The sequence below is a fragment of the Bos indicus x Bos taurus genome, chromosome 17 (assembly GCF_003369695.1).
Source record: "Bos indicus x Bos taurus breed Angus x Brahman F1 hybrid chromosome 17, Bos_hybrid_MaternalHap_v2.0, whole genome shotgun sequence".
In the NCBI taxonomy this organism is placed as follows: Eukaryota; Metazoa; Chordata; class Mammalia; order Artiodactyla; family Bovidae; genus Bos; species Bos indicus x Bos taurus.
The window spans coordinates 68,238,857-68,264,932 of record NC_040092.1 but is presented as its reverse complement, the minus strand read 5'-3'; the positions used below and the strand labels follow the sequence as shown (position 1 = coordinate 68,264,932).

Here is a 26,076-nt window from a genome sequence, read left to right as displayed (position 1 = left end):
GGCCCGTTTTGTAAATCAATAAAATAATCATATGTCCACCAGGCAAACAAAACAAATTAGAATAAGGTAGCTTGCTGGGAGACTCACAGATATGGAGAACAAACCAGTGCTTACCAGTGAGGGGAGAGGCTGGGGGGACATATGGATACAGCAATGGGGAAGTGGAGGATACAAACTATTGGGGGAAAGACAGGCTCAAGGATGTACTGTACAACATGGGAAATGAGCCAATATTTTGGAACCACTGTACATGGCAAGTAACCTTTAAAAATTGTATTAAAAATTAAATTGCTACAAGAAAAAAAAAGAGCTATCTTGCTGGATTTCAAAGCAGGGGCAGCTGAAGGGATAGATACTCACATAGCTCTGCCTGTTCACACCTTCAGCCTCGACTATATCCGAATATATATTTATAGTCTTATTAAAATATAGTCTATTATAGTCTATATTAAATAGAATAGTCTTATTAGGATAGAATGTGTTTTCTCAATTATTATACTTGAAGGGGGTCAAAATATGACACCTCCAAATAAGCCACTATGACCTAAGGATTATTTTGAGCTGGAGTCAATTGAGAAATAGCAGATGAAGAAGAGCTCTCTCCCTCTGCCATCTGTCTACAAAGGCAGGGCACCCATTCCCATTTGTAAAGATGCCGGGTATCTTCAATACCAGGAAGAGAAGATGACTCTTAGTCACCAGAGTGGAGTCTGCACAACAGACTTGACTAAACAACCCTTATCCACCATATACATCCTGGTCACCTTCCCACAATTTACTGTCCCTAGGAGTCCAAACTTTTCCTTTGCCTAGCCAATTCTCCACAGTTTATGGTCTTTTACTGAAATAGTATATAAGCTCTTGAGTCTAACTGCCTCTTCTATTCTGTGAAGCTCCTATCAATGTAAAATTTTAAATATTCAATTGATAAAGTTCAATAAAACAAATTTTATCTTGAAAAAAAGAAATATCAATAAATGTGTATATCTTTTTCTTCTGATATCTTTTGCCACTTTAATTCACAGGCTTCAGGTATGAACTTAAGTGTATAGAAGAAAAATGGTTCCTTCCCTATATACTATTAATATGCAGGAATGGAATAATTAGAAGTTTTCAATAAAAATTTTGTATGTAGTTCAAAGCATTTTCTTTACAACTAAAGGTTTATAGGCTTCATACTAATATGTATTTGTCATGAAGCAGGGACAAAGGCTAGAGGCAATCTCTATTATTTTAAGCAGTGTCTGTTGGTGTTCGTGTGGGGGTATCTGAGGGACTGGTGAAGTGAATTAATCCAGAGGAGGTTTCAAAATGTGACAGTTCAGGTCAGCAAAAGAGAATTGGAAGAGGGTAACAAAGAAAGCAGAGGGTTATGAAAGAATAGGGGAGGGTAAAATTATAACATAAAACACAACTCCATTTATCACCTTAAAGAATTTCTGGCTTCTGTCCCACAGGGGTGAACCAAGGCTGGGCTAAAATTCACTTACTAATTGTCTAATATTTGCCAAGGTGTCCACAGCTCCCACCCCAAATCCCAATAAAAATGCTCTATTCAAAAAAAAAGTATGACCCTAGGTGGGAAGTAGGGAAGTACTTATGGATTGTTTAGGCTCAGTTAGGAAGTTTGCCAGAATGCCAAACCCATGACCTTTTCACCCTTTAAACCACTATAAGTCTCCTAGACTTGGGTTTTCAGAAGGCTGTGCTATGGAAGCTTGGTTTACATACATTTTAACTTGATCCAGGACCTGTGTTCACAGAATCAACAATTTCACACTTTCTAAAAGAAATGTTATTTTCCAAGTACAAATGGTGTTTCTTCTTTCTCTCTACAAATCAACTTTTAAAAAGGTATGTCAGCTTTTCTGCAGAAATGTATTGGAGAACGGATACAGACATGACACGCCCATTTTCCAGCTCTATGCCTTCTGGGTAAGTTCTCTAAAGAGGATGATTAATAAATAGATGGGGCTCGTAAAAGCACCTGCTGTACAAGTGTCACGTTCCAATGGAACTCACTGCATTAGTTAAACGGCGTAGGTGAGACAGATCTAATTAGCCAGCATTATCTGCTAGACTTGCATAGAATGAAAGTACCAGAGTAGAGAGTGATACCCATTGACTGAATTAAATGCAGCTCTTTTCTCAGGAGCTCAAAGTGCTAGCACATCATCTACTTTTCTTTGACTGCATCCCTAAGATATCCCCAAGAATAGGGAAGGGATGGGTTGGTCTGGCCTTAAGATAAGGAAACCAAAGCCGGGGGTTTAAATGACTTGTCCAAGGTCATCCAGTAAAATCAGTGAATCAGAAAGTTTGGACTGCAAGCTTTCTGCCTTCTGATAAGTTCATGTTACCTAGTCGTAAGCAAGTTTAACACTTTACTGGGGTGTGTGTGTGTGCGTGTGACTTATAAAGATGATAGACTTCTCTTTTCAGCAGCATTTACACTGGAACAATACAGAAGACTGGTTTAGGCCCTGAGCAAGCATGACACACCAAGTGTTCCATATATATACATTTTAAATCATACTATATGGCTGATTCATGTTGAGGTTTGACAGGAAACAACAAAATTCTGTAAAGCAATTACCCTTCAATTAAAAAATAAATACGACTTCCCTGCCGGTCCAAGGGTTAAGATTTTACGCTCCCAATGCAGGGGGCCTCGGTTCAATCCTTGGTGAGGGAACTAGATCTCACATGCTGCAACTGAAGATTCCATGTGTGACCACTAAGACTCAGCGTAGCCAAATAAATTTAAAAGGTTTTTAAATAAATAAATAAAATAAATTAATAAAATTTTAAAAATCATACTAAACTTTTCAGTTAAAATCAGTTAAAAAGAATTTTATTTTGAATAGCTTTTGGAAATGTTCACGCTAAAATGGAGCAGGATCAAATGGCCCTTGCCCCCATCATGTCCTCTGCCTACCTTTTGCCTGCGGAAAACTTTAGTCAAAGAATAAGTTCAATCAGAGAAGTGAGACATGCTGGAACAAAAGAAAACTAAATAATAGTCAAAGAAGACTAAATAATAACAATGTCATTGAGCACAGTCAAGCCAAAGAGCATATTCATTGAAATAATCAGTCATGTTGAATACTGAAGTAAGCAGAAAGAAAACATCAAACTGGATTTTACTCTTTTTTTTAACCTTAAACTTTCAATTTTGGCAAGAAAAAAACATTTGTTCTAATCAAATGATCTATGCTGACTAAATGAAGTTTCCTGAGCAGACATTTTTATTCTCCAAAGAGGAAATAAAAAACATTTCATTCTAATTTTCACTCTAATTCCATGATAATTACTGTAGTGGGTGAGAGGGAGTCTTTGTTAGTATTGTTAATTTATATGGTAAATTAAGTTTATTCATTAACAGTAATTTAAAATCATGACAACATCACAATCAGTCACAAGTGAGCTGATGAAGACTTCTAGATCTTCAGGACTCCCAGAATCAAACAAAAGGTTTCCAACCCCCAAAGAGCTCCAAACCAAGACTTTGCCAAGATAATGATCATTCCCTGAATATAACCGGATAGCCACAGTAGAAAGAAATTTGACTGCTCCTGGAGGGAGAATGTGCTTAGAAAAACGGAGGCACAAAATGCACTCGTAAGCACTGTGGGACGCTTCCAACCATCTGAATATGCACAAGGAGTATCCACGAAACATCTGACAGCCTTTCTCCATCAAAGTATCTGGGCACAACTGCAGATTCTGGTCTCCTTGGATTAGAAAAGCTGTAAATACTTACTGGGTTTCCCTGGTGGCTCAGGGGTAAAGAATCTGCCTGCAATGCAGGAGCCATGGGAGACAAGGGTTCGACCCCTGGGTCAGGAAGATCCCCTGGAGGAGGGCATGACAACTCACTCCAGTATTCTTACCTGAAAAATCCCATGGACAGAGGAGCCTGGCGGGCTACAGTCCATAGCGTCCCAAGGAGTTGGAGATAACTGAAGTGACTTAGCACGCACGCATGTAAATACTTATCTAGATTCTCAGCTACTGTCCTTTCCCCTTCTTGGTTTCTGAACTGTCTGAGATCCTTCTTACATACATAACCAGCAGAAATTAAGAGCATGGTAACAAAAATCAGAATACAGAACTACTCTTTAGCTGGGGATCCGCAAGACACACATGAACACACCTGGCTGTGCTCTGTCTCTGCAGGAGCCAGCCTGCTTCAGGATGCAGGAACCAGCAGCATCTGTTCACAGGAGGCCGAGAGAGGAACTGATACGGACGCCAGGGCAGAGCGAGCCATTTTGAAACCACACCAACAGCCAACGTCAGTGTAGTACCGACACGAGCCAGCTGTGAGAGCTCTTGCGTGGGGAGACTAGCTGAGGGTCCTTGCTGGTGGAAAACCAACAGAGCTGCTCACAGCGGGGCTCGCTCCCCACTCAGATCTTTGCTTTAATGTCCCCATCTCAGTCTGCCCACTCTTTAAAACTGATGCCTGCCCCAGTGTCCTAGCACTTAGCACCCCCGTCCTTGCTCCATTTTCCTCCCTAGCCCTCTGGTCCCTTTCCAATACAGGGTGCAATGTATTTATTGCGAATATTGCCTCCTGCCCACCCCACCCCCACACTACGACATAAGATTCACAAAGGCAGGGATTTTTATCTGATTGCTCTCCAGTAGTCCCAGCACCCAGAACTGTGCTTGGTACATAGTACACACATTTTAAAAAATCTTTTTAGTTTGTATTGGGGCATAGCCAATTAAGATGTTGTGACAGTTTCAGGTGGACAGCAAAGGGACTCAGCTATACATATACATGCATCCATCACTTCCATGCAGGCTGCCACATAACATTGAGTAGAAGTCCATGTGCTAAACAGTAGGTCCTTGCTGGTTATCCATTTTAAATACAGCTTCTCCATTTTAATATGGAGAAGGAAATGGCAACCCACTCCAGTATTCTTGCCTAGAGAATCCCAGGGATGGAGGAGCCTGGTTGGCTTCCCTCTATGGGGTCGCACAGAGTCGGACACGACTGAAGTGACTTAGCAGCAGCAGCAGAAGCACCAGTGTGTACATGTCCATCCCGAACTCCGTAACTATCCTTTCTCCCCATCCTTCCCCCCAGCAAGTTAGTTCTCTAAGTCTACGAGTCTCTTGACACATTTTTTAAGTGGACTGAATGAAAGTGTAACACGGGAATAGACTCAGTCCCAGCAGAAAAGAGCAGCACTTGCTAAATTACAAGATGAAGAGCATGGTTATTACCGGGCATTTGAACATTTTCACCTGAAATCAGACATTACCTGTCTTCCCATATAAGTCTAATGATTAGCAACATAAACCATGATCCAGAAGCTAAATATTTAGTGACATATTTGAACACTCTTACAAATGCAGGAAAAGAAATTGAGAACTACTAAAGACACATAAGCATGGAAATAAAAAAAATCTAAGAAGGTTGACACATAAATTCCATGTTAGTGGGGGCTTGCCAATTAAACACAGCTTGTGTGGGTAAAAACAATGTAACCATCAGATAACAAAATCCTTGGGCAGAGAAAAATCCTGCCCCAGCATTTCCCTCCCCACATCATCTCTGGTATTTTGCCTGATTCACTTTCTCAAATCTACAACTTGGTGGAAATTACAACCAAATGGAAAAGAAGAATTTGATAGGAGGAGATGAAATGAAAGAAAAATGCCTGCACCCACAATTCCACAGTTGAAACCGTATCTCCCACTCCAAATTACACCACTGAGATCGGAAAACTATCCCAACCCTTTATTTCTGACGGTAGAGTGATGAAGAGTAGGGAGAGAGGATAGAAGAGAAAAACAGACTGAAAACGTCTTCTGGAGAAAGGGAGATTGGTGAAAGCTTGTCTGGCTGGTCTAAGAAACATGGTTGGGAAACAGGTCAAGAATCCTTTGCAAAATCAAATTTTAACATGTGATTTGTGGGTAAGCGGCAGCACATTTGATTATATGTCATCCTAAAGACACTAGACTCCATTTCCATTGTTTAATTTTATGGCATTCCTGGATTATGGCTTCTCTTTGTGGAACTTAAATGAATTTATTTATTAATATAGCTTTTTTTTTAATTTTTCTTGGACCAACAACAATGGTGCAGATGTGCTTAAATCGACTTCCCAAGAAGTTAAAAGTCTTCTTTTACATTTATAGGAAGGAGCTCTTGAACCACTGGGATTACCTATAAACTCACAGTAAACTACCTTTTACCTGCCAGAGCAGGTGGTACCTGGAGCTCAAGGTACGGATTAAAATACAATTCAAAAAACAAGGTACTTTTAATTTTTCAAATTTATGAGCATGTTATTATCCACTTGCAATGAAATCTGCATTGTTACTGAGGACTCAACTGGAGGAAAGAAAAGAGGACAATCTTCAGTGAAATTAAAACAGGGTGACCTATTTCCAGTTCAATCAAGCCTCTATCCCAAATGGGCCATTTTGTAAATGAGAAAAGCCAGATGCAGTATCTTTCTTGATGGGAGGAATGTGAGTGTGCATGGAGGCGGGGCAGGGGGCTTCAGGAAGCCATCAGCTTTAACTTCTGTCTCCAGGGAGGCGTGTGCCCAAGCTTTCCAAGGGTTCTCCTTCCCAGGGTCAGATGTATGACAGCTCCCCTAGACTGCTGAGCTTGACCATATGGAAGCTGATTTTTAAGCCAAGCCCCCAACTTGTGATATGACAGTTATGCCTGTTTCCTCTACCTCTTTCTTTAGTTTGCCAACATTTGCCATTGCCTTCTTCCTGAAAGTACTCACCTTCCGTAGTCAGTTCTTAAGATCTGCTTTGGGTTTTCAAAGTTCCAGAAGGCTGGGTCTGTGTGATGGGGAGTGTTAAGTCATCAGGCTAATTGACATTCATCTGACAGTGCCCTGGGACAGTCAGGGTGAGTGGGGTCTCCTCTCCCCACATCCATCACCTTGCCAAGTCTCTTCCCTTGCTTTCCTTGGGGACTACACAAAGAGGCTGAATATTCTGGAGAAAGGCAGAGGGCAGCCAGGGCCCTAAGCCCCAGGAGGTGGGTGAGATTAGCGAGAAAGGGGAAGAGAAATCTATTCTACATCGGAACTTCAACAGACACAGGCGTATATAGCAGCAATACGTTTTTCCCCCGGAAGCATATTATTTAAATCTGTTGTTGATTAGAATAAAGGTTTACTTAAACTAATAAGTTTCTAATAATAATAATAAAAGCACTTAGAAGAATGGAATTCTCAATAGAGAATATGAACGCAGAGTGGGTAAAGCAGAAAAGGGGAGCCTGGCATGTAAAAAGCAGGAATGAATATCTCCTCCAGTGATGTTATTTGAATAATTACATTTGGTTTCTTTTTCCTCAGTATTTGGTCTAATCTGAACCTGCAAATTCTTCGAGGAAGCCTGATCTGGTCAATTCTGATCAACTGCATAATAATGATATTCAAAGAACCCTAATAGAAAGCAGATCCTATAAATCTACACTAAAATTCTTATATAAGTAATAAAGGGACACAGATGGTATTAGATTTTTTTTTTGAAAAGTAATCACGGGTATGTACAAATGAGAATTTTACCACAATTAGAAGTAACTTGGTCACATTTTTTAAAAGAAAAAAAAATGACTGTAAAAAATTTGTGGCAATTTTTAAGTTTGGAAGTATTTCTCTCCTATACATCTCAATAATACACATAAATATTTGGCTGAAGTCTTAGTTTTATCAGAGAGGTAATGAAAAAAAAGCACAAGGGAGTCTTAAAAATTAAGCTTAGTTAAATAAATAGCTACATGTTTAGGATTTTTTTCTACTTAATAAGAATAGGTAAAAGAAAGTCCTGAGTTTAGAGAAATTAATGTCTAAAGAAATCCAAGTGAAGGACATTTTTACTTTAGTAAGACAAAGAATGAGTATTTTTTTTTACCATATTTCACAAGCAACAAAATCACTCAACTTTTGTTATTATGTAAATAAAAAAATTAAGTCATCCCAGGATTATAACATTAACTATGGTGAAAATATGTATAGATTTTATTCTCCATTTAAAAATGTGTGGGTTATATATACGCTGTATTCTTGTTTCTTGAAACAGCACATTCTACCAGAGAACATTTTTACATTCAGCAGTGTTTTAACCTTTCCAATGCCAACCCCTCGTGTCTTTCTAGGAGAAAACTGGAAAGAAACACTTGGAGGTTTAGGAAAGGCCACTATTCACATCTCTGCAACAAAAAGCTGCTTTCTCCACCACGGCACACACGAAACTTCTCATTGTGTGCTCGCTCTGGAGGGGCGTGCATTACTTAACAACACAGTGGGTTAGGAAGGATGCTGCTAAAGCGTCTGTCCAAAAATACTGAAAGGCACCGGGAAACAGGTTCACAGTGGGCAGGAGTGAATCCTAATACTTAAGAAATCGATTGAAGAATCTGGGCAAACAAATGGCTTTCCTTACACAGTCTGATTAAAACAAAGCCGAGAACAAAAAACCACTCACAATTTACTCATGAGGAATAAAACTACTGTAAGATGATCTAAACCAAAGAATTGAACTAATAATTTTTAAAATGCCTCGTTCTGAATCTATGGACCTGTTCCTTAAAGCTGATAGTGAAACCATCTTTTCTTAAGACAGAAATATCATTTGACCTTTGGGTTCAGAAATCTACTAATTAACATTCCATTTTTAATTTAAAATAATAGCCTTCCTACTTGCTCTCCTAATCCCCTGCCCCCCACCCCAATAAGGAATAATGGCAGGGTGGGGCATCGTTGCACAAACAGCTCTTGGATACAAAAATGATGCCTACTGTTTCAGGAAGCAAACCTAAGGTCCAACCGAAGATTTTTTTTTCCCCTTTCTATGTAGTGCTGCCATTGAACTCCACCCAGATTTGAGTCTATTTCAAAGGCAGCAAAAAAAAAAAAAAAGTCAGAAAAGGCCCCAAATGTTCTCCTGCACATTTTCTGATCATCAATGGCATTCAGAATTCAGAGGGTCGAGTCATGCATTATGAATGACTGGGTTTCCAATGGTAACTGGGAACTGTGGCACTTAACCCCAGGGTTCCCTAACAGAGCACACAGTGGGGGAGGGTCGAATCACACAGTCTCCTCTACCCTGGGGTACCGAGGAAGGAATCCTGCAAATTAAACATTTCATCCCCATTTTTGTACCCAACAGCGAGATGCACAGGGAAAAAAATCTTATATTTAAAATAGGCCTATATACACACTAAAATAAAACTAGTAAAAATAAAGATCCAGTTCGATCACATTAGAAACTTGATAAGAAAAATCTGGCATGATGATCGCCCTATTCTTGCTAATTTGATGCTTTTGTTTAAGCAGAGTGGGTCTCCCTCTGACTGATAGTTACAGAGCATACTACATCACCATTAGAGAGAAGAGAGGGGTAAACGCCAGAACAGAGGCAGCAGGATGAATTAGTTATTCCCCTGGCCTAAGACTAAGCAGCATGAACACCGAGGACCTACCCATTTCTGCAGACAGACTAATGAACGAGGCAAAGAACGACATCTTCCCCCACCTGGCGCTGCAGCCCGCAGCCACCCAAAAGAACAATGCACATTTCTGCTCACGTCTCGAGTCTGGAAGCACCATGCAAAGAGACTGGTTAAAATTCCCTACCATGCAGTGCAGCCATCATCAGCAGCCCAGCATATCTTCTGCTCTATGGAGTGATGTGCCAGCTCATGAACAGAAGAGAGCAAGAGAAAAATGGAGGAGACAAGAGAAGGCTCAGGAAAGTCGGCAGGGACGTTTCTGGGTCATTAACAAGTGGGAGACCCCTTTCGGTATTGAAACCAATCAACCTTTATCTCCCAGGACATCTTTTTCTCACTCAGCGTCTGTTGAAAAGACTGCAGCAGACCAAGCAAGGGATTATGGGATCGGGATGCAGCAGCGAGCTGCAATGAGATTCGTGGGTGGCTTGCGCTCCCCTCTGAGTCAGCAGTCAGCTGTTTCCACGCTCCTGTGCTGGGCCGAGGCACCATCACCAGAACCGGGCTGCACGGTTACCAGGGGGAGGACTGTCTGTGCCCAGCTCCCTGCGCTCACAGCCGACAGGCTTACTAACCGGAGAGAGGGTGTGCCGCTAAGTAAGCAAAAGGGGATGCAGTGGCCAAAGATCCCAGGAAGAAATTAGGCACGCGGGAGCTCAGTAGGAAAAGTTCGAATTTAGAAGACTGTTTGGGTGGAGTGTGAGAGCACAAACTCACCTCCCTTAGTAAGGAAAAAAAAAAATCTATTTCCTTAGATTTTTTAACTAGCTTGAAACACCAATTCAAGTTTTTTTTAAAATGCAAAACAGCCCAGTTCAACAAGGCTCTACTTTTTCCTTTCTTGGTCTTACCCAGGAAAGGGTCTATAAAATACAGTTCCTCAAAGTCAAATCATGCAAATGATATTTCTCTGTTTTTTGTTGTTCTAATCATTCAGGAAAAAATCATGTAAGTCAATATTTATTTCAAGGGGCCAACAGAACCTTTTGTTTTTCTGATGACGCCATAGTTCTCAAAGGTTAGAAACTTGTCAAACTTGACATATTAACATAACTCCTCTATCAGGTCATTTAACTGATCCTGAAAAGGCTTTGGTAACAAAAATGACCAGCAAGAAGCCACATAAAAAGTTAGGTCTTCATATTACAAACAATACTTTAGAATATAAAAATCCTATATATCAGAATGGAATCCATAATCATTCCCTTTCTATAGCAATGGAGCAGGGAAAGAAATGCATTGCTTTCTATTCCTTGGTTAGTTACTAGTTTAAAAGTAGACACTAATTATTTTATTTAAATGATAAAAACTGAATTTGCATGTTTAATAATATTAATATTCATTAAATCCTTTCCATGTAATCAGGCATTGCAGCAAGCCCGGTGAAGGGGCACTCAGCTCTGCAGAGGGGCAGGAGGGGAAGGTCACAAAGAATTTGGTGAACTTGACAAATCCAGAAAAATGCAGAGACATGCCCAAATTGGCGTAGTACACAGTTCTCAAAAGCTCAGGTTAAACCTGCTTTAGAAGTTCTGTTTTTTAACAGCTTTATTGAGATATAATTCACTTACTACACAATTCACCCACTTCAAGTGTACAGTTTTCATCATTTAAAAGTCTACAAACAATAAATGCAAGAGAGGGAGTAAAGAAAAAGCAACTCTCCAGCACTGCTGCTGAGAATGCAAACTGGTATAGCCACTATGGAGAACAGTATGGATACTCCTTAAAAAACTAAAAATAGTGTTGCCATATGATCCTGCAATCCTGCTTTTGAGCATTGATCTGGAGAAAACTCTAGTTTGAAAAGATACATGCACCCCAATGTTCACAGCGGCACTGCTGACAACAGCCAAGACGTGGAAACAGCCTAAATGCCCATCGACAGGCAAATGGGTAGAGATGTGGTAACTATATACACATACATGCACCACAGAACATACTCAGCTATGAAAGGAAGGAATAATGTCCTTAGCAGCAACATGGATGGATCCAGAGATGAACTTACTAAGTGAAATAAACCAGATAAAGACAAGTATCATGTGATGTTGTTAGGGGAAGCACACTGATCGAAACCGCCCACCCTGGCCAGGCACCATAGTAACCATTTGCATGAGTTGTTTTATGACAGGAGATCCTGATAAGGAATACGGAACTAATAAGCCACCACCAACTGGAAGAGTTCGGGAAAGGTCGAAAGGAGACACCGAGTGTCTGTCCACTTCCCAGAATCCCTCTCGCCAGCATCCATCTTGTCTGAGCAATGCGTGCGCCACCAGGAAAGACTCTGAATTAGAATGATCGGCCAAAGACCACCTGGAAATTAATCCCATCACCATAAAACCCGACATTGAGAGCCACGTGGCAGAGCAGTTCTCCTGGGTTCCCTTACCCTACTGCTCTCCACCCGGGTGCCCTTTCCCAATAAAATCTCTTGCTCTGTCAGCACATGTGTCTCCTCGGGCAATTCATTTCCGAGTGTTAGACAAGAGCCCAATTTCAGGCCCTGGAAGGGGTCCACCTTCCTGCAACAATATCACTTATACATAGAATCTAAAAAAAAGATACAAATAAACTTATTCACAAAACAGAAAGAGACTCACAGACACAGGAAACAAACTTATGGTTATCAAAGGAGAGATAAATTAGGACTCTGAGATTAGCAGATACACATACGATTTTATATATTAGCAGATAGAAAATAGTTAAACAACAAGGTCCTACGGTATGGCATAGCAACTATATTCAACATCTTGTAATGAAGTATAATGGAAAAGAATCTGAAAAAAGTATAATTGAATCACTTTGCAGTACACTGGAAACTTAACACAACACTATAAATCAACTATACCTCAATTTAAAAGTTTTTTAAAGCTGTTCCCTTTAGCTATTGCTCCCTACTTTCCCATCCCCCACAGTCCTAAGCAGCCACTCATCTACTTTTTGTCTCTATCTGTTCAGTTCAGTCGCTCAGTCATGTGCGACTCTTTGTGACCCCATGGATTGCAGCACACCAGGCTTCCTTGTCCATCACCAACTCCCAGAGCTTGCTCAAATTCATGTCCATCGAGTTGGTCATGCCGTCCAACTAAACCGTCCTCTGTCGTCCCCTTCTCGTGCCTTCAGTCTTTTGTCCCTACAGATTTCCCTATTCTGGCCTGTTACACAAATGGGATCATATAATAAATATATGGGGAAACAGTGGAAACAGTGTCAGACTTTATTTTTCTGGGCTCCAAAATCACTGCAGATGGTGACTGCAGCCATGAAATTAAAAGACGCTTACTCCTTGGAAGGAAAGTTATAACCAACCTAGATAGCATATTCAAAAGCAGAGACATTACTTTGCCAACAAAGGTTTGTCTAGTCAAGGCTATGGTTTTTCCTGTGGTCATGTATGGATGTGAGTTGGACTGTGAAGAAGGCTGAGTGCCGAAGAATTGATGCTTTTGAACAGTGGTGTTGGAGAAGTCTTGAGAGTCCCTTGGACCGCAAGGAGATCCAACCAGTCCATTCTGAAGGAGATCAGCCCTGGGGTTTCTTTGGAAGGAGTGATGCTAAAGCTGAAGCTCCAGTACTTTGGCCACCTCATGCGAAGAGTTGACTCATTGGAAAAGACTCTGATGCTGGGAGGGATTGGGGGCAGGAGAAGGGGACGACAGAGGATGAGATAGCTGGATGGCATCACTGACTCGCTGGACGTTGAGTCTGAGTAAACTCCAGGAGTCGGTAATGGACAGGGAGGCCTGGCGTGCTGCAATTCATGGGGTCGCAAAGAGTCGGACATGACTGAGCAACTGATCTGATCTGATCTGAATAATGTTGATCTAGGGGTCTGGCTTACTTCACTTACAGAACAGTTCCAAGGTCCATCCATGTGGCTTGTATCAGTACTTCATTCTTTTATACGGCTGAAAAATATTCCATTGTACAGATAAGCAGATGGATATTTTGTTTACGGACATTTGGGCTGTTTCAACTTTTTGGCTGTTATAAATAATGCTGCTATAAACATTCATATATGCTGCTGCTGCTGCTGCTAAGTCGCTTCAGTAGTGTCCAATTCTGTGCGACCCCACAGACGGCAGCCCACCAGGCTCCCCCGTCCCTGGGATTCTCCAGGCAAGAACACTGGAGTGGGTTGCCATTTCCTTCTCCAATGCATGAAAGTGAAAAGTGAAAGTGAAGTTGCTGAGTCGTGTCCGACTCCTAGCAACCCCATGGACTGCAGCCTACCAGTCTCCTCCATCCATGGGATGTTCCAGGCAAGAGTACTGGAGTGGGTTGCCATTGCCTTCTCCGATAAACATTCATATATAGGTGTTTGCTAGAAGTTTACAATTTAATTAGAACCCACTCTGGTAACTAAAGGCAGGCACATCCCACGCCAAAGCCACAACGTCTTTTTCCTAAGACAGGCTATCACAACAGTCCCTGACTTCTTAAGACAGGCCTCTCCTCTCCTCTTGTGTTTCTGATGAAATTTACTGACCATGATGAATCCAGTAGCCAAATTCATCGAAATCTAGTCCTCCCCTCTGACATCATTTCTTCTGACCCCTCCACTCAACCCAAACTGTGGGGCATACACTTGGAGTGAGTCTCTGTTCTCACAGGACGGTGAAAAAGTGGGAGAGATCCTTGGTCTTGTTGCCTGGCTTGCAGTCAGAGAAGCTTCACCTACTCACTCAATCACTGAATGTCTAGCATGTGCCAGGCATTGAGCAGGCTCTGAGGATACAGAGACGGACAGAACGGTGGCTCAGCCTTCAGGAAGATCACAGCTCAGAGTGGGAGATAGATGAGTAAGCAGACAATTGCAGTTGGGAATGGTAAGTCCTTGACTAGTGGTTTGTTTAGAAACCACTATAGAAAGAAACTACAGATTCTTTCTGGGTTGGAGTTGCATTGAGACCTTCTGCAGCCAGAGGGTAAAGCCCCAGGAGCAGAGATGAGCCCGAGATCCTTGTGAGTCTGCTGCGTGCCATGCGGACTTCGGGGTGCTGTCTCATCTCTCCCCAGTGTTTCCCTCCAGTTGAATAGACGTTAGAGAGCTAACTGTCCTCAGCCAGTTGGACTGCGGTCACTCAGGAAGTATACAGACAGTGCACACGTGTAAGACATGAGAGGTGCTAATAGAACTGGGCTTGGCAGGACCCTGGGAGATAGAGAACTGAAATTTACTGATGGATTACGTGTCAGGTTCAATTCAAAGTCCTTTGTGTACAGTCTACTTATCTCCAATCAAGGACATCTCTGCTAGAACATAAACTTCTTAGGATGGCATTTAGGGCCATTTATGATCTGCCCTCTGCCTTCCACATTTTTTTTTCCTTGTAGCCTTCCCAGTGACACTCTGGTTCCTAAGTCATGCCACCATGCATTTTTAAGCAGAATTTCTCAACCCGGGAAGGGCACCGATCCCCCTAATGGAGCGCTGGGGTATGCATTCAGGAATGGGAAGGGGCATTTTTGACTGTCCTACTGATTATTTGTCTGGGGGCTGGGGGTGAGGAGATACTACTGAGGTTTAGTGCCTGAGGCAGGATGCCTGCCATCCCCCAGCACACGGGAGGATCTCCTACAAGTATCTCTGTCCCCTCACTCTGCTGAAACCAATGCAAGAAACATACTGCTTGTTCTGAGAGGAACGCGCAAGCTCTTCTGACTCCTCTCCTGGGTTAACTCCTTCAAGTCCTCCAGAACCCCACAAAGACAGCCGCATTTTAGGAAGGATTCCCTGTGGCTCCTTCCATCCCAGACCCTCCCATCCCCATGTGGACTGGATGTCTGCTCATGAGCTCCACAGCATCCCTTGCTGGAAATTACTGCCAGCTCCATCTCTTACCTCTAACCCCACAGCCCCGATGCAGTGCCTGTCACATAGCAAGCAGCCAGGAAGCAGATGTGCAGTGACAGAGCCCTACAAACGGATGAGTGATACAGCATCATGGAAAGGTTCTGCTCATCTCAGAGCTGGAAAATAGATGGATCAGACACCATTATGGAAAGGCAATTCTTCGCACCTGCTTTGTGGTTTAGAATTTAGAAAGCACCTTCATAATACAAAGCAAAGCAAACCCAGAGACAGAATTTAACAGGGAAGGACAAATCTGACTCCATATTGGATCTGTTTTTTTTTGCTTTAACTTTTGTATTCTATTGCCTGTGCTCTAAGTTAAGAAGGCTGTCTACAGGCCTGAAATATACAGGATGGCCCTCTCTCAAGGTTCTGGCCTTTAAAAGTATAACACGTTTCCATTCATATAAGATAAAAAGTTGCAGAACAGAGAATAATGTCTTTTAGGAGGTTTACAGGAACATTTTGACTGGATAGCTGCAAGAACAAAGGATTCCGGCACCAAAAGGTTTGCTGCAACCAACCACACCCCTTCCCTTTTTAGTAGAAAAGAAGCCCGGGGAATTCCCTGGCCACCCAGTGGTTAAGACTCTGCACTTTCACTGCTGTGGGCCTGGGTTTGATCCTGTCAGGAAACTGAGGTCCCTCAGTCTTGTCCGACTCTTTGCAACCCCATGGACTATAGCCCACCAGGCTCCTCTGTCCATGGAATTTTCCAGGCAAGAATACTGGAGTGGATTGCCATTTTCTCCTCCACGGGATCTTCTTAACCCAGGGATTGAACCTGGGTCTCCTGTGTCTGCTGCATTGGCAGATGGATTCTTTACCACTGAGCCACCTGGGAAGCTGGAATGGTATAACCAAAAAATAGATAAATAAAACAAAATAAGGACTCTGTTGGAAAAAAAAAAAAAAAAGCCTGAATTCTAACGGGGAAGATGGTTGTTTGGGGCACTAGTCCATCATCTTGACCTGCTGGCTTTCTGAATACAGTTGCTGCTCCTCGCCCCAACAACCTGCCTTACTTATCAGCCTGTCATGCTGCGGGCAGTAACAAGAGCAGGTATCTTATTACTTTAGTGGAAACCGAGGTTCAGAAGGTTTACAAGACCAGCCCAGAGTGCAGCGGCCATTGGGCAGTGAGCTGAACTAGAGTTCGGGCCTTATGGCTGGCATAGCTCTTCTTTCACGGTGCCACAATGCCCCTCAAGGATGGGCAAAGGCCGGGACAGGGGTCAGCCAATCCCACAGTGCAACAAACCCAGCTGGTTAGAGACGGGATGTCTTTCAGGGAAAGATAAACGCAACCAACTAGGAGGAGGCAGCCTAAAACTAGGCGCCTATAAAGTCGACCTAATAAAATCGTCATTTAGTTTAGTTGTTGTTTTGTTTTATTTTATAATCTTTGTTTCCAAAAGCCTTTCTGAATATTGTTGCCAAATGGTCTTCTGAAAGAAGATGGTAAGGAATGATTATTTCCAGTCCAGGGTTGAGTGACTGGAGAAGAGATATTGTTAGGATGGATTTTACAGATCAGCACCCCACAAGTGACCCCTCAGAACCAGGCTCTTCTTGTCAGTCCAGACTCTTTGCAACCAACTTGAGTGAATGGTTTGGCTTAGGCCCCAGGAGGCAGTCCTCTCCTCTCCTTTGGCAGAGGCAGCACAGACTGCTCACCCTGGAGTCTAGGAGTCATTCTTCAGTGGGGTGGAGAGGTCCTATACCAAAGAGGACTGTTTGAAAATAATGGTTGATGAAGCAGAAACGATCTTCCCTATAAAAGTGTTCTTGCAAAGAGAGATGGTCCAAGTTGGCCTTAACCTAGTGGGGTTCTGTGGATGAAAACAGAACTAGCTGACCCAGTTAAAGCCCAGGAACTCACACCAGAACTCATCTTGGAATTACCATTTAATTTTTTGTGGGGGAGGGGAGCGGGGGTTACCATTTAATGTCATACATTTTACATATAATTATGTGCCAGGTGGTGTACTAGGCAGTGATGACCCAAAAATACATGAGACATGAGCAGAACCTCTCAGAAGCACTCCTGGGGATAGAGTTTCCTGCCTCCAAGTCACAGGCATGTTGATTGGGTCTCAGGTGTCAGGACGGCCCTTCCTAGACAGGCCACACCCAAAGGTAGTGGGGTTTGCAACTTGAACATACCTTTTTGAGGGAGGTAATTCAACCCCTAGCCTCTACTATGGGTGAAAGGCTACCACAAGGCCTGGGCTGATGCAGACCCACCTGAGAAGGGCCTGGCTTTCCCGTAGCAGCGTTCTCTCATGAACAGAGTTGAGATACATGGAAGAATGTTACATCTGCCTCGTTCTGGTGTGCATGAGCGGAACTCCGAGGTGGCTGCACAACTGGAGTGGTGTAAAAGGTGGGTGGGAAAAGGGGCTACGACTTGTGCTCTCCTCCGCGGGCTTTTATCTCTGGTACACATCCCAAGTAGGGGAGTGGGGCAAGAAGCTCTGAGCCTCGCAACATGGTGAAGGTGCTATGCTGCCTGCTTTGCCTCCTGTGCCGATGATTACTAACCATACTATAATATTAAAATCTCTGTGTCTTGTGGGTCTGGTTGGCAGCTTGAACCCACAACCACGCTGTGTTGCTGGCCTTTCCTTATCTGAGTTTCTTCTTGCCCTCAGAAGCCCCTTCTCAGCCCAAAGATGTCCTTCACACAAAAAACTGAAGCAGAACACGATTCTGCAATCCATCAGACATCCCAGCAGCATGCTAACCCTTCCTTATTCTTTGTCTTGCTCTGACTATGACAAAAATAACAAGCAAAAGCAAGCAAACAAAATGCTCTTTTGTTTTACTGTTCTTTGGCCTCACTAAGTTTAAGTCGACCATCTGTCCTGAGCATCCCCGGAAGAGAAGCTCCCAGTCCTAACTCTGGGTCCCTAATTACTGATGTCCATACTGATGAGCACATCAAGACCGAGGGTTGTTTTTCTCTCCGCCAGTTTCACAATCACACTTTCCATTTGGACAATTAAACCCAAGGCAGCGCCAAGTTCCGGCTTGCCTCAGCGGTTTACCTTGTTTAAGTAATCACTGCAGTGGCTCTGACTACCAGGTTGGGATTTAGAGTCAGGGATTCTAGGTGGCAAATTTCCCCCAGTGACTGCCCTGCCAAGGCCGGGGCTGAGGCCCAGCCACGACCTGAGCTGGGAGGGGCACGGCCCTGACCTGAAGGTCCCGGGGCGGCTGCGCTGCTGGTAACACCTTGCTGGACCCGGACTTCCTCTTCCCCGCGTTCCTTCCTCTCTGTCCCATAAAAAGGATTATTTTTTAACCAAGATATAATTCAGAGAGAACCTTACAAAAGTTCATGTCTGTTGACCAGTATTTCCGCTTCCAGAACTCTAGTCTAAGGAAATAATCCCAGGTGGCGGCCAATCTCCCAGAGCCTGGCTTCCAAGGCCAGGCGGTGCCCGGAAAACAGCCATCGGTCCAGACACAGCCCCGCCGCGGTTCCTATGGCAACAGGCTCCGCCCCGAGGCGGCTAGCTCTGTAGAAGCATCCACCGCTCTGCTTGCACTCTGAATCTTTCTTTCTCTCCCTGGAGGCGTCCTTTTCTAACCTTATTTCTCACCAGGAGGCAAGATCACTGTATGAGATAACTGATTCATGTGGTGGTGATGGCAGCGCCGAGGAGGGCGGGGAGACTCAGGCTTTTTATTTGGGTGACAGCAATCAACGCTGTGACAGGGACCACCGAGGCCTGCCCCTCCTGCAATGCAGGTGCGCCCACTGCGGTTCTTTCCCATCCTCTGGGCTGCGCTTCACCTCTCCTGCCTTCCAGGCCGGCAGGCTTCTGCATCTGAGCTATCTTAACCAAGGTGCCACCGGGTCAAGGTGGGGTTTTCTCCTTTCACAGGCCTGAGTTTCCTGAGGTCAGTGCCCTAATGTGAAGGGTGGTACTCAAGGAGGAAGCTGGGCACCTTGGCAGAGGGAATAATCTGAGGATGGTGAAACTTGGCACCACCCGCAGGAAGCTGCCTCCCCCAGCACCTGTAACCAGAGGAGAGCATTTTCCTAAGCAGCCTGTGAGGCACACGCCACACTGGTCACCTTATTAGAATCATACTGCCAAAGTCAGCGTGCAGCTGTAATTTAGGCACTGGCTCTGGAGGCACATCTGTATTTGCTCTGTGCTCAGGCTGCTCATTGCCTCTGTAAGCTCCTTTGTGAACTGTCACTTCATAAGGCTGTCGTGATGATTCAATGATACAGCATGGAGGGGCCTGAGCGCCAAGCTCAGCGCACAGCATGCTCAGCCCTCAAGTCACTGCGACCAGGGCAGTGGCGGGGAGTGTGGGCTGCAGTGCCAGGATGGGTTTGAGCCCCCACTCTGCCACTGATGAGTTTGAGCAAGTCCCTGAGCCTCTCTGTGCCTCAACTTCCTCATCCATACAATGGGCACAGTAACTTGGCTCACTGGGTTTGTGTGGGAACCGAATGGTTTAGTCTATGAAGAGAACCCACCCCAGTGCCTGACGCACAGCAAGGAGTCCGTTCACATACTAGGAGACCAGAGGGGCTGGCAGTATCGCCTCTCCCAGGCTTGAGCTCCTTTAGGAATGACTAGTGACTCTCTTTTGTATTCCGAGAGCCTGGCTCATGTAGGGGCTCAATAAACATTGATTTTTTGGATGAAAAGTTATTTCTCTTCTTATGCCAACTAAAACAAGTCAGGAAACGAGAGTGGGCAGAATCATGGAAAGTCAGAAACGATGTAGCTGTCCACTTTTATCATCCTGGAAGGACAGCCTCCCTCAGCCTCAGCCACTTAGCAGTGGTGTCTCCCACTGGCTCTCACACATTTGAGGAAGAGGCTACAGCGCTACTCTGTTGCTCTGGGTGAGTCCTCACACTAACTCTTAAAGGTAGGCCAGCCCAGCAAAGAAGAAGGTCTCTGCTCCCGTCCATCTGGCTTGTTCTTATGAGAAAGAGCCCTGGTACTTTCTGCTGGTCAGCGGCCAGTGGACATGAGTCCTCACTGGTCAGCTGCTCGCCTTCAGACCCAGTAGCCTTCTTGGAAAGATAAGAAGAAAAAGGATTCCTTTTGGCACCTTTCCAGAGTCAACATTTCCCCTTTGAGGAAAGCCATCCTCTCTAGATGTGAGAATGGGGGCCCTCACTTCATGTCCTCCACTGAATGGACCTGCTCTAAACACTGACTCATCCAGCTTTCTCCCTCAGCAGTTAGCAGCATGTCTGGGCTGGGTGCCAGGAAACCACAGAGCAACCAGAGGTGAGGGGAGCAGGGGCAGGAGAGTAGGAGCAGCCAGACCATAGCAGAGGGGGTGTATGCATGGGTCAGGTCAGGCCTGGCAAGTCGAGGGCACCCTGTATCTGGTGCGGTAGGAGTCAGCTTGGTGCCAGGTGGAACCATCCAGGGCATGACGGCCAATGCCAGGGGCATCCCCACTCTTCCTCGATAATGTCTTTCCTCTTCCTGTCTCTCTTCTCCCCCTGTTCTCCTGCCCTCTCCCCACTGCCCACCCACTTCCTTTACTCCACTAGCTTTTAATTTCCCTCTACTATGTCCTGGGTGCTGCGCTGGGGTCCACATTCAGTCACCATCCTTAAGGGACTTGTGCACTTTTATGTGATGCAAACATAAAGTCTCAATTAAACATAAATTAATGAAAATAAAAATAAATTTGATCTCAAACAACTTTTACCTATGGCCTCCACCTCAGACCCAGCAAGGATGCTCATGGGTGTCACTCCAGCTGACTGGGATGGCATTCTGCACTGGATGATATTCCAGACTCTGGAGTCAGACATGCTGCTGCTGCTGTTGCTACGTCGCTTCAGTCGTGTCAGACTCCGTGCAACCCCATAGACGGCAGCCCACCAAGCTCCCCCGTCCCTGGGATTCTCCAGGCAAGAACACTGGAGTGGGTTGCCATTTCCTTCTCCAATGCATGAAAGTGAAAAGTGGAAGTGAAGTCGCTCAGTCGTGTCTGACTCTTAGCGACCCCATGGACTGCAGCCTTCCAGGCTCTTCCATCCATGAGATTCTCCAGGCAAGAGTACTGGAGTGGGTTGCCAAGACATATGTGTGTGCAAATCCAACTCTGACACGGACCAGGGATGTGATGTGGGGGAAATTACACTGCTCTGACCCTCCTTCTCCTTCTCTGTAAAATAGTGATAGAAGAGTTGCACCTGTAGGGTTGTTATGAGAATAAAATAAGTGGATGCCTGAAAGATGCTGAGCACGGTGCCTGGCACATAGTCAGACTCAAAAGACATCACTATGGTGGTGGTTTTAATAACTGAAGTCCAGGGGTCAGAAAGCTTTCTCTGGAAACATTTTAGACTCTGTGGGCCACACAGTTCCGTGTTCTCTGTTACAACTACTCAGCCTTGCTGTAGAGTGAAGCAGCCACAGACAGAATGTGAAGGGCCATAGCTGTGTTCCAGTCAAACCGCCTTTATAAACACTGATAACATCTGTAAATTTCACACGCACAGAAAATTACTTTTCTTCTGACTTTTCTTCTCGAACCATTACAGCGCAGTGGGTGGATGCGGCCCGCAGGCCTTGGTTTGGGCACCCGGGAGCAAGCCTAATGAAAGGGTCGGCACTTCCTTTCACAGATTTTTGCCTCAAAGGGAAATCTAGTTGGTAGGTCCGTAATACCCACAGACAGTGTCTACTTCAAGCCCGGCTAACTTTAACAAGGGCACAGACCAACCCAGAGACAGGGAAAACCTCATAAAGGAAAAACAATACCTACCTTTATTTGTGCACAAGCAAAGACAAGTAAACAACACCTTCAATTTACTAGTGCCCAAGATCAAAGATCGGAGAAGGCAGTGGCACCCCACTCCAGTACTCTTGCCTGGAAAATCCCATGTGCGGAGGAGCCTGGTGGGCTGCAGTCCATGCGGTCGCTAAGAGTTGGGCAGGACTGAGCAACTTCACTTTCACTCTTCACTTTCATGCATTGGAGAAGGAAATGGCAACCCACTCGAGTGTTCTTGCCTGGAGAATCCCAGGGATAGGGGAGCCTGGTGGGCTGCCGTCTATGGGGTCGAAAAAAGTCAGACACGACTGAAGTGACTTAGCAGTAGCCGCGGCAGCAAGATCAAAGATAGAAAAGACAATTCCCTCCTTAGGCACATGATCGCCCTGTGTTTTGTGGACAAAGGCAAGCTGTTTCCACAGGTGCGAGAACTGGCCCTGTGTGTACTTCACTTCTCAAGGCTGGGTGTGGAGACACCAGCTGTAGGAAATGTCACGGAGTGTCACAACACCCCTAAATTTTACACGGAGAGGATGAAAGACTACAGAATGGATGATGAGTGAAGAAGGCTGGGGAAAATGAGGGCAGGCAGGAGGGACCCGCAGGAAAACAGGCCCAGTCCCAAGCCCCCTGCAGATCAAAATGCAGATGATCCACTTGTACCACAGTCAGAGGCCCCAGTCGTGCTGGGCAATTCCTAGTCCCTGGCTCTCCCGCCTCCTCCCAAACTTCCTCAGTGTCTAAGGATGGAAACAGGAATGTGTGCTTTACTCTCCACTGCGATCTAGGATGGAGTTTATTCTCTAGTTCATATCAAATTCCTCGCAGGCCAGACAGTCTTTCTCGATGCTGTAAAAACACCATATTCCAGGTATACTGCAATTAACAGTTAACTTCTTTCCCTTGCTCCAGAGGAAATGCAAAGGCTTTCTTATAAAGCCATTCCAAGAATCCAATCTGTTCTTGTACATCTTTTAAAAACTATACACACTAATGTACTCAGTGCCACTGAACTGTACAGTTAAATATGGTTAAAATAGTATATTTTATATGATGTGACTTTTACTACAATAAAAAAACTTTAAACATACACACTCCTATATATAAAAAATAGATAACCAACAGAACATACTGTATAGCACAGGGAATGCTACTCAACAATATTTTTTAATAACCTATAAAGGAAAAGAATCTGAAAAAAACATATTCATGTATAACTGAATGACTGTGCTGTACACCGGAAACTAACACAACATTGTAAATTAACTATACCTCAATAAAAAATAAACTTCAAAAACAAGACTGTGTTATCTATGTTCTGGTCTCATTACTGGATGAAGAACCTACTAACCCTGACCCACTGAAGTGCTGACTGGCCCTCAAGGTCGGATGTCATGCTAACACCCTCTAGCTGGCGGGGACTCTCTAGCTGGCGGGGACTCTCCTTGGGAGGGGCACGGCCCAGCCACAGACACATACATAGTTCAAGTCATCCCTAACCTGCTGGCTCCCTGCAGAACTGCCTCTTTAACTGCTCTCTAATGTGGAAAGCAAGCAAGGCTTCTTTAGAAAGAAAAAACTGAGAAGCTGGGCTTTGGGAAGGAAACTTGGCCAAGACTGCACCAATATCCCTCCCCTCCCCACCCTGTGAGCACAAGCCCGAGGTCAAAGAACCTGGCCTTTTCCTTCACCTCTCCCTACCGCAGGGCGCGGCACAGGTTCTCTCTCCAGGGACATAAGCCATCCCTCTGTCATACAGATTGTCACATGACCTGGATCAAGGGCAGAAACTGTCATTTTCTAGTCCCCCTGGGGGCACAGGTCGTCAGCCCAGCTCTTGGCCTGAATCCTGGTCCACTTTCCATCTTGCCCTGGCAGAGCCTCTCCCCCAGTGACTGGAAGCAGGAAGGCACAAGACTCTCATCCTTTCATAGAATCAGAGGTATTTAAAGTTGCAAAGGAGGGCTTCCCTGGTGGTCCAGTGATAAAGAATCCGCCTGCCAATGCAGGAGACACGGGTTTGATCCCTGATCTGGGAAGATCCCACCTGCCGCAGAGTAAGCCCATGCGTCGCAACTAGTGCGCCTGTGCTCTGGAGCCCGGGGGCTGCAACTCCTGAGCTCACACGCTGCAGCTACTGGGGCCTGCATGCTCTGGTGCCCATGCTCTGCCGCAAGAGAAGCCACTGCAACGAGCAGGCCATCCACTGCAACTATGGCGCCCCCTGCACAAATAGAGGAGAGCCCGCATGGCAACAAAGACCCAGCACAGCCAAAGGTAAATAAATAAAATTGTATATATATATAAAAAACAGTAGGAAAGGACCAGAGAGATGACACAGTCCCATAGTTGGAAAGCAGCAAAATACTTGCTCTAAAGACCTGGTCCTGATCCTAGGGACCCTGCCAACATGCTTGCCTCGCACTTTGCTGGGTCCCTGACTCCTCTCTTCGGGTCAGGGACCTGGAGCTCTGTGGTCCCTACAGCAAGGCAATATCCACTCCAGATCATCATCATGTAGACAGAGAAACTGGCCTGGGGAGGTGATGGAACTCCCCCCAGGCCATCAGTTAGCGCGGCCAAGCCTGACCCTGGGCATGCCTCTGTCTCTCCAGCTGCCCCCTGCCCTCTCCGCACAGGCAGACCTGCGGAGCCATTTTGCAGGCTGCCCGGGTTTGATTATGATCCCACCAGGTTTCATCATGATTCTGTTAGTTTTCTGGAGGCCGATCCCAACAGAGATGACTGCAAATATAAGCACAGGTGTATTTCTTGGCAAGTGAAAATAGAAAACTATACCGAGCAATAACAAACAGCTCTCATACTACAGCTGGCCTGCTTGAAGAGTCAAAGGTTCAGAATTTACGAATATGCAAACCCTGCAGTCAAACAGCAGGAGTTCTCAAGATAGCAGAGAAACAGGAAGCCGCCTCAAAGGACGAGAGTACTAAAAGGTTAAAACGCTGGCCGTCCACTTGGCAAAGGGCAGGGAAAAAATAAACCACGACATCCTGTTGGAAGGGGATTCACAGAGGAGGCAGGCTCCTGGGAATAGAAAGGAAAAAAAAAGATAGAAGACATAATAGAGGATTATCGACCAACTTTGCACAGCTAAGGTGTGTATCTTCAGGATGACCTTGACCATAAAAATCTGACACTAAAATAAACACAGAAGAGTGGAAGTTAAATCGGGAGCTGCTGTGTAGACTGCTCAGGAAGCCCTGTAAGCTAGTCAAATTTGAGAGGAGCAGAAAGTGGTAAAACCACACACACAGATTTACTCAAGAGAGTGCGGCTGGCATCAGATGGCCAATGTGTTCCGATCCTTCTCTCTTCTGTTCCCCGATGGCCCCAGTAGAATTTCCATTCTATTTTAAAAAGCCATTAACTCATGCTTGCTTGCCCCCAGAAATGGAAGAACCTAGTCTTAATTTAGTCTTGCCCATAAAGCTGATTCGTGATAAACACAGGTTTCATTTCTTTCTTTTAACAGTCAGGGCTCTCCTAGCAGCATTCTAGGACCTTCCTTCCCATGCCATCAGGTTTCTGCTCTTCCCTGCATCATTCTCTCTCCATGATTTCTGGCTTTTCAAGAGCCAGTGAATTCACCACCTCATGTCCAAATTTTGAGATTTCAAGGCCAGAGGAAGAGGCTGCTTTTCATTGGTAAATGGCAAAATGGGTCTTCAGGAGGGAGGAGTAAGCTCCCTTCAGGGCATGCTGAGCCCACTGCCTTACTGCTTGGGGCCCCCATCCCCAGATGCAAGCTTGTCCCTGTACCCTTGGCTCTCTGCCCAAATGATGCCTCCTTGCTGGGGCCTCCCCGACCCTCTCATCATAAGTGGGTATCCCCTACCCTTTGTTTTTTAGCACTTTACTGTGTTGGAATGACACACAGTTATTTGCACGCTTGCTTAGAGCCACCTTC

General features: G+C 44.8%; 1 protein-coding gene across 8 annotated transcripts in view; it reads right to left on the bottom strand.

The window, feature by feature from the left end:
• TRIM2 (tripartite motif containing 2) overlaps nucleotides 1–26,076 on the bottom strand; it is a 127,843-nt gene that overhangs the window by 58,928 nt on the left and 42,839 nt on the right. For 2 of the 8 annotated variants that reach the window (XM_027513474.1, XM_027513475.1), the window contains exon 1: nucleotides 9,636–9,881. The exons of 3 other annotated variants lie outside the window; for them this stretch is intronic. In XM_027513474.1, the coding sequence (XP_027369275.1) occupies nucleotides 9,636–9,638 (3 nt within the window). In that variant the 5' untranslated portion in view covers nucleotides 9,639–9,881. Of the gene's footprint in view, nucleotides 1–6,767; nucleotides 6,826–9,635; nucleotides 9,882–26,076 lie in introns of those variants that run through there. 3 more of the 8 variants (XM_027513480.1, XM_027513476.1, XM_027513477.1) reach the window with 3 other exon arrangements.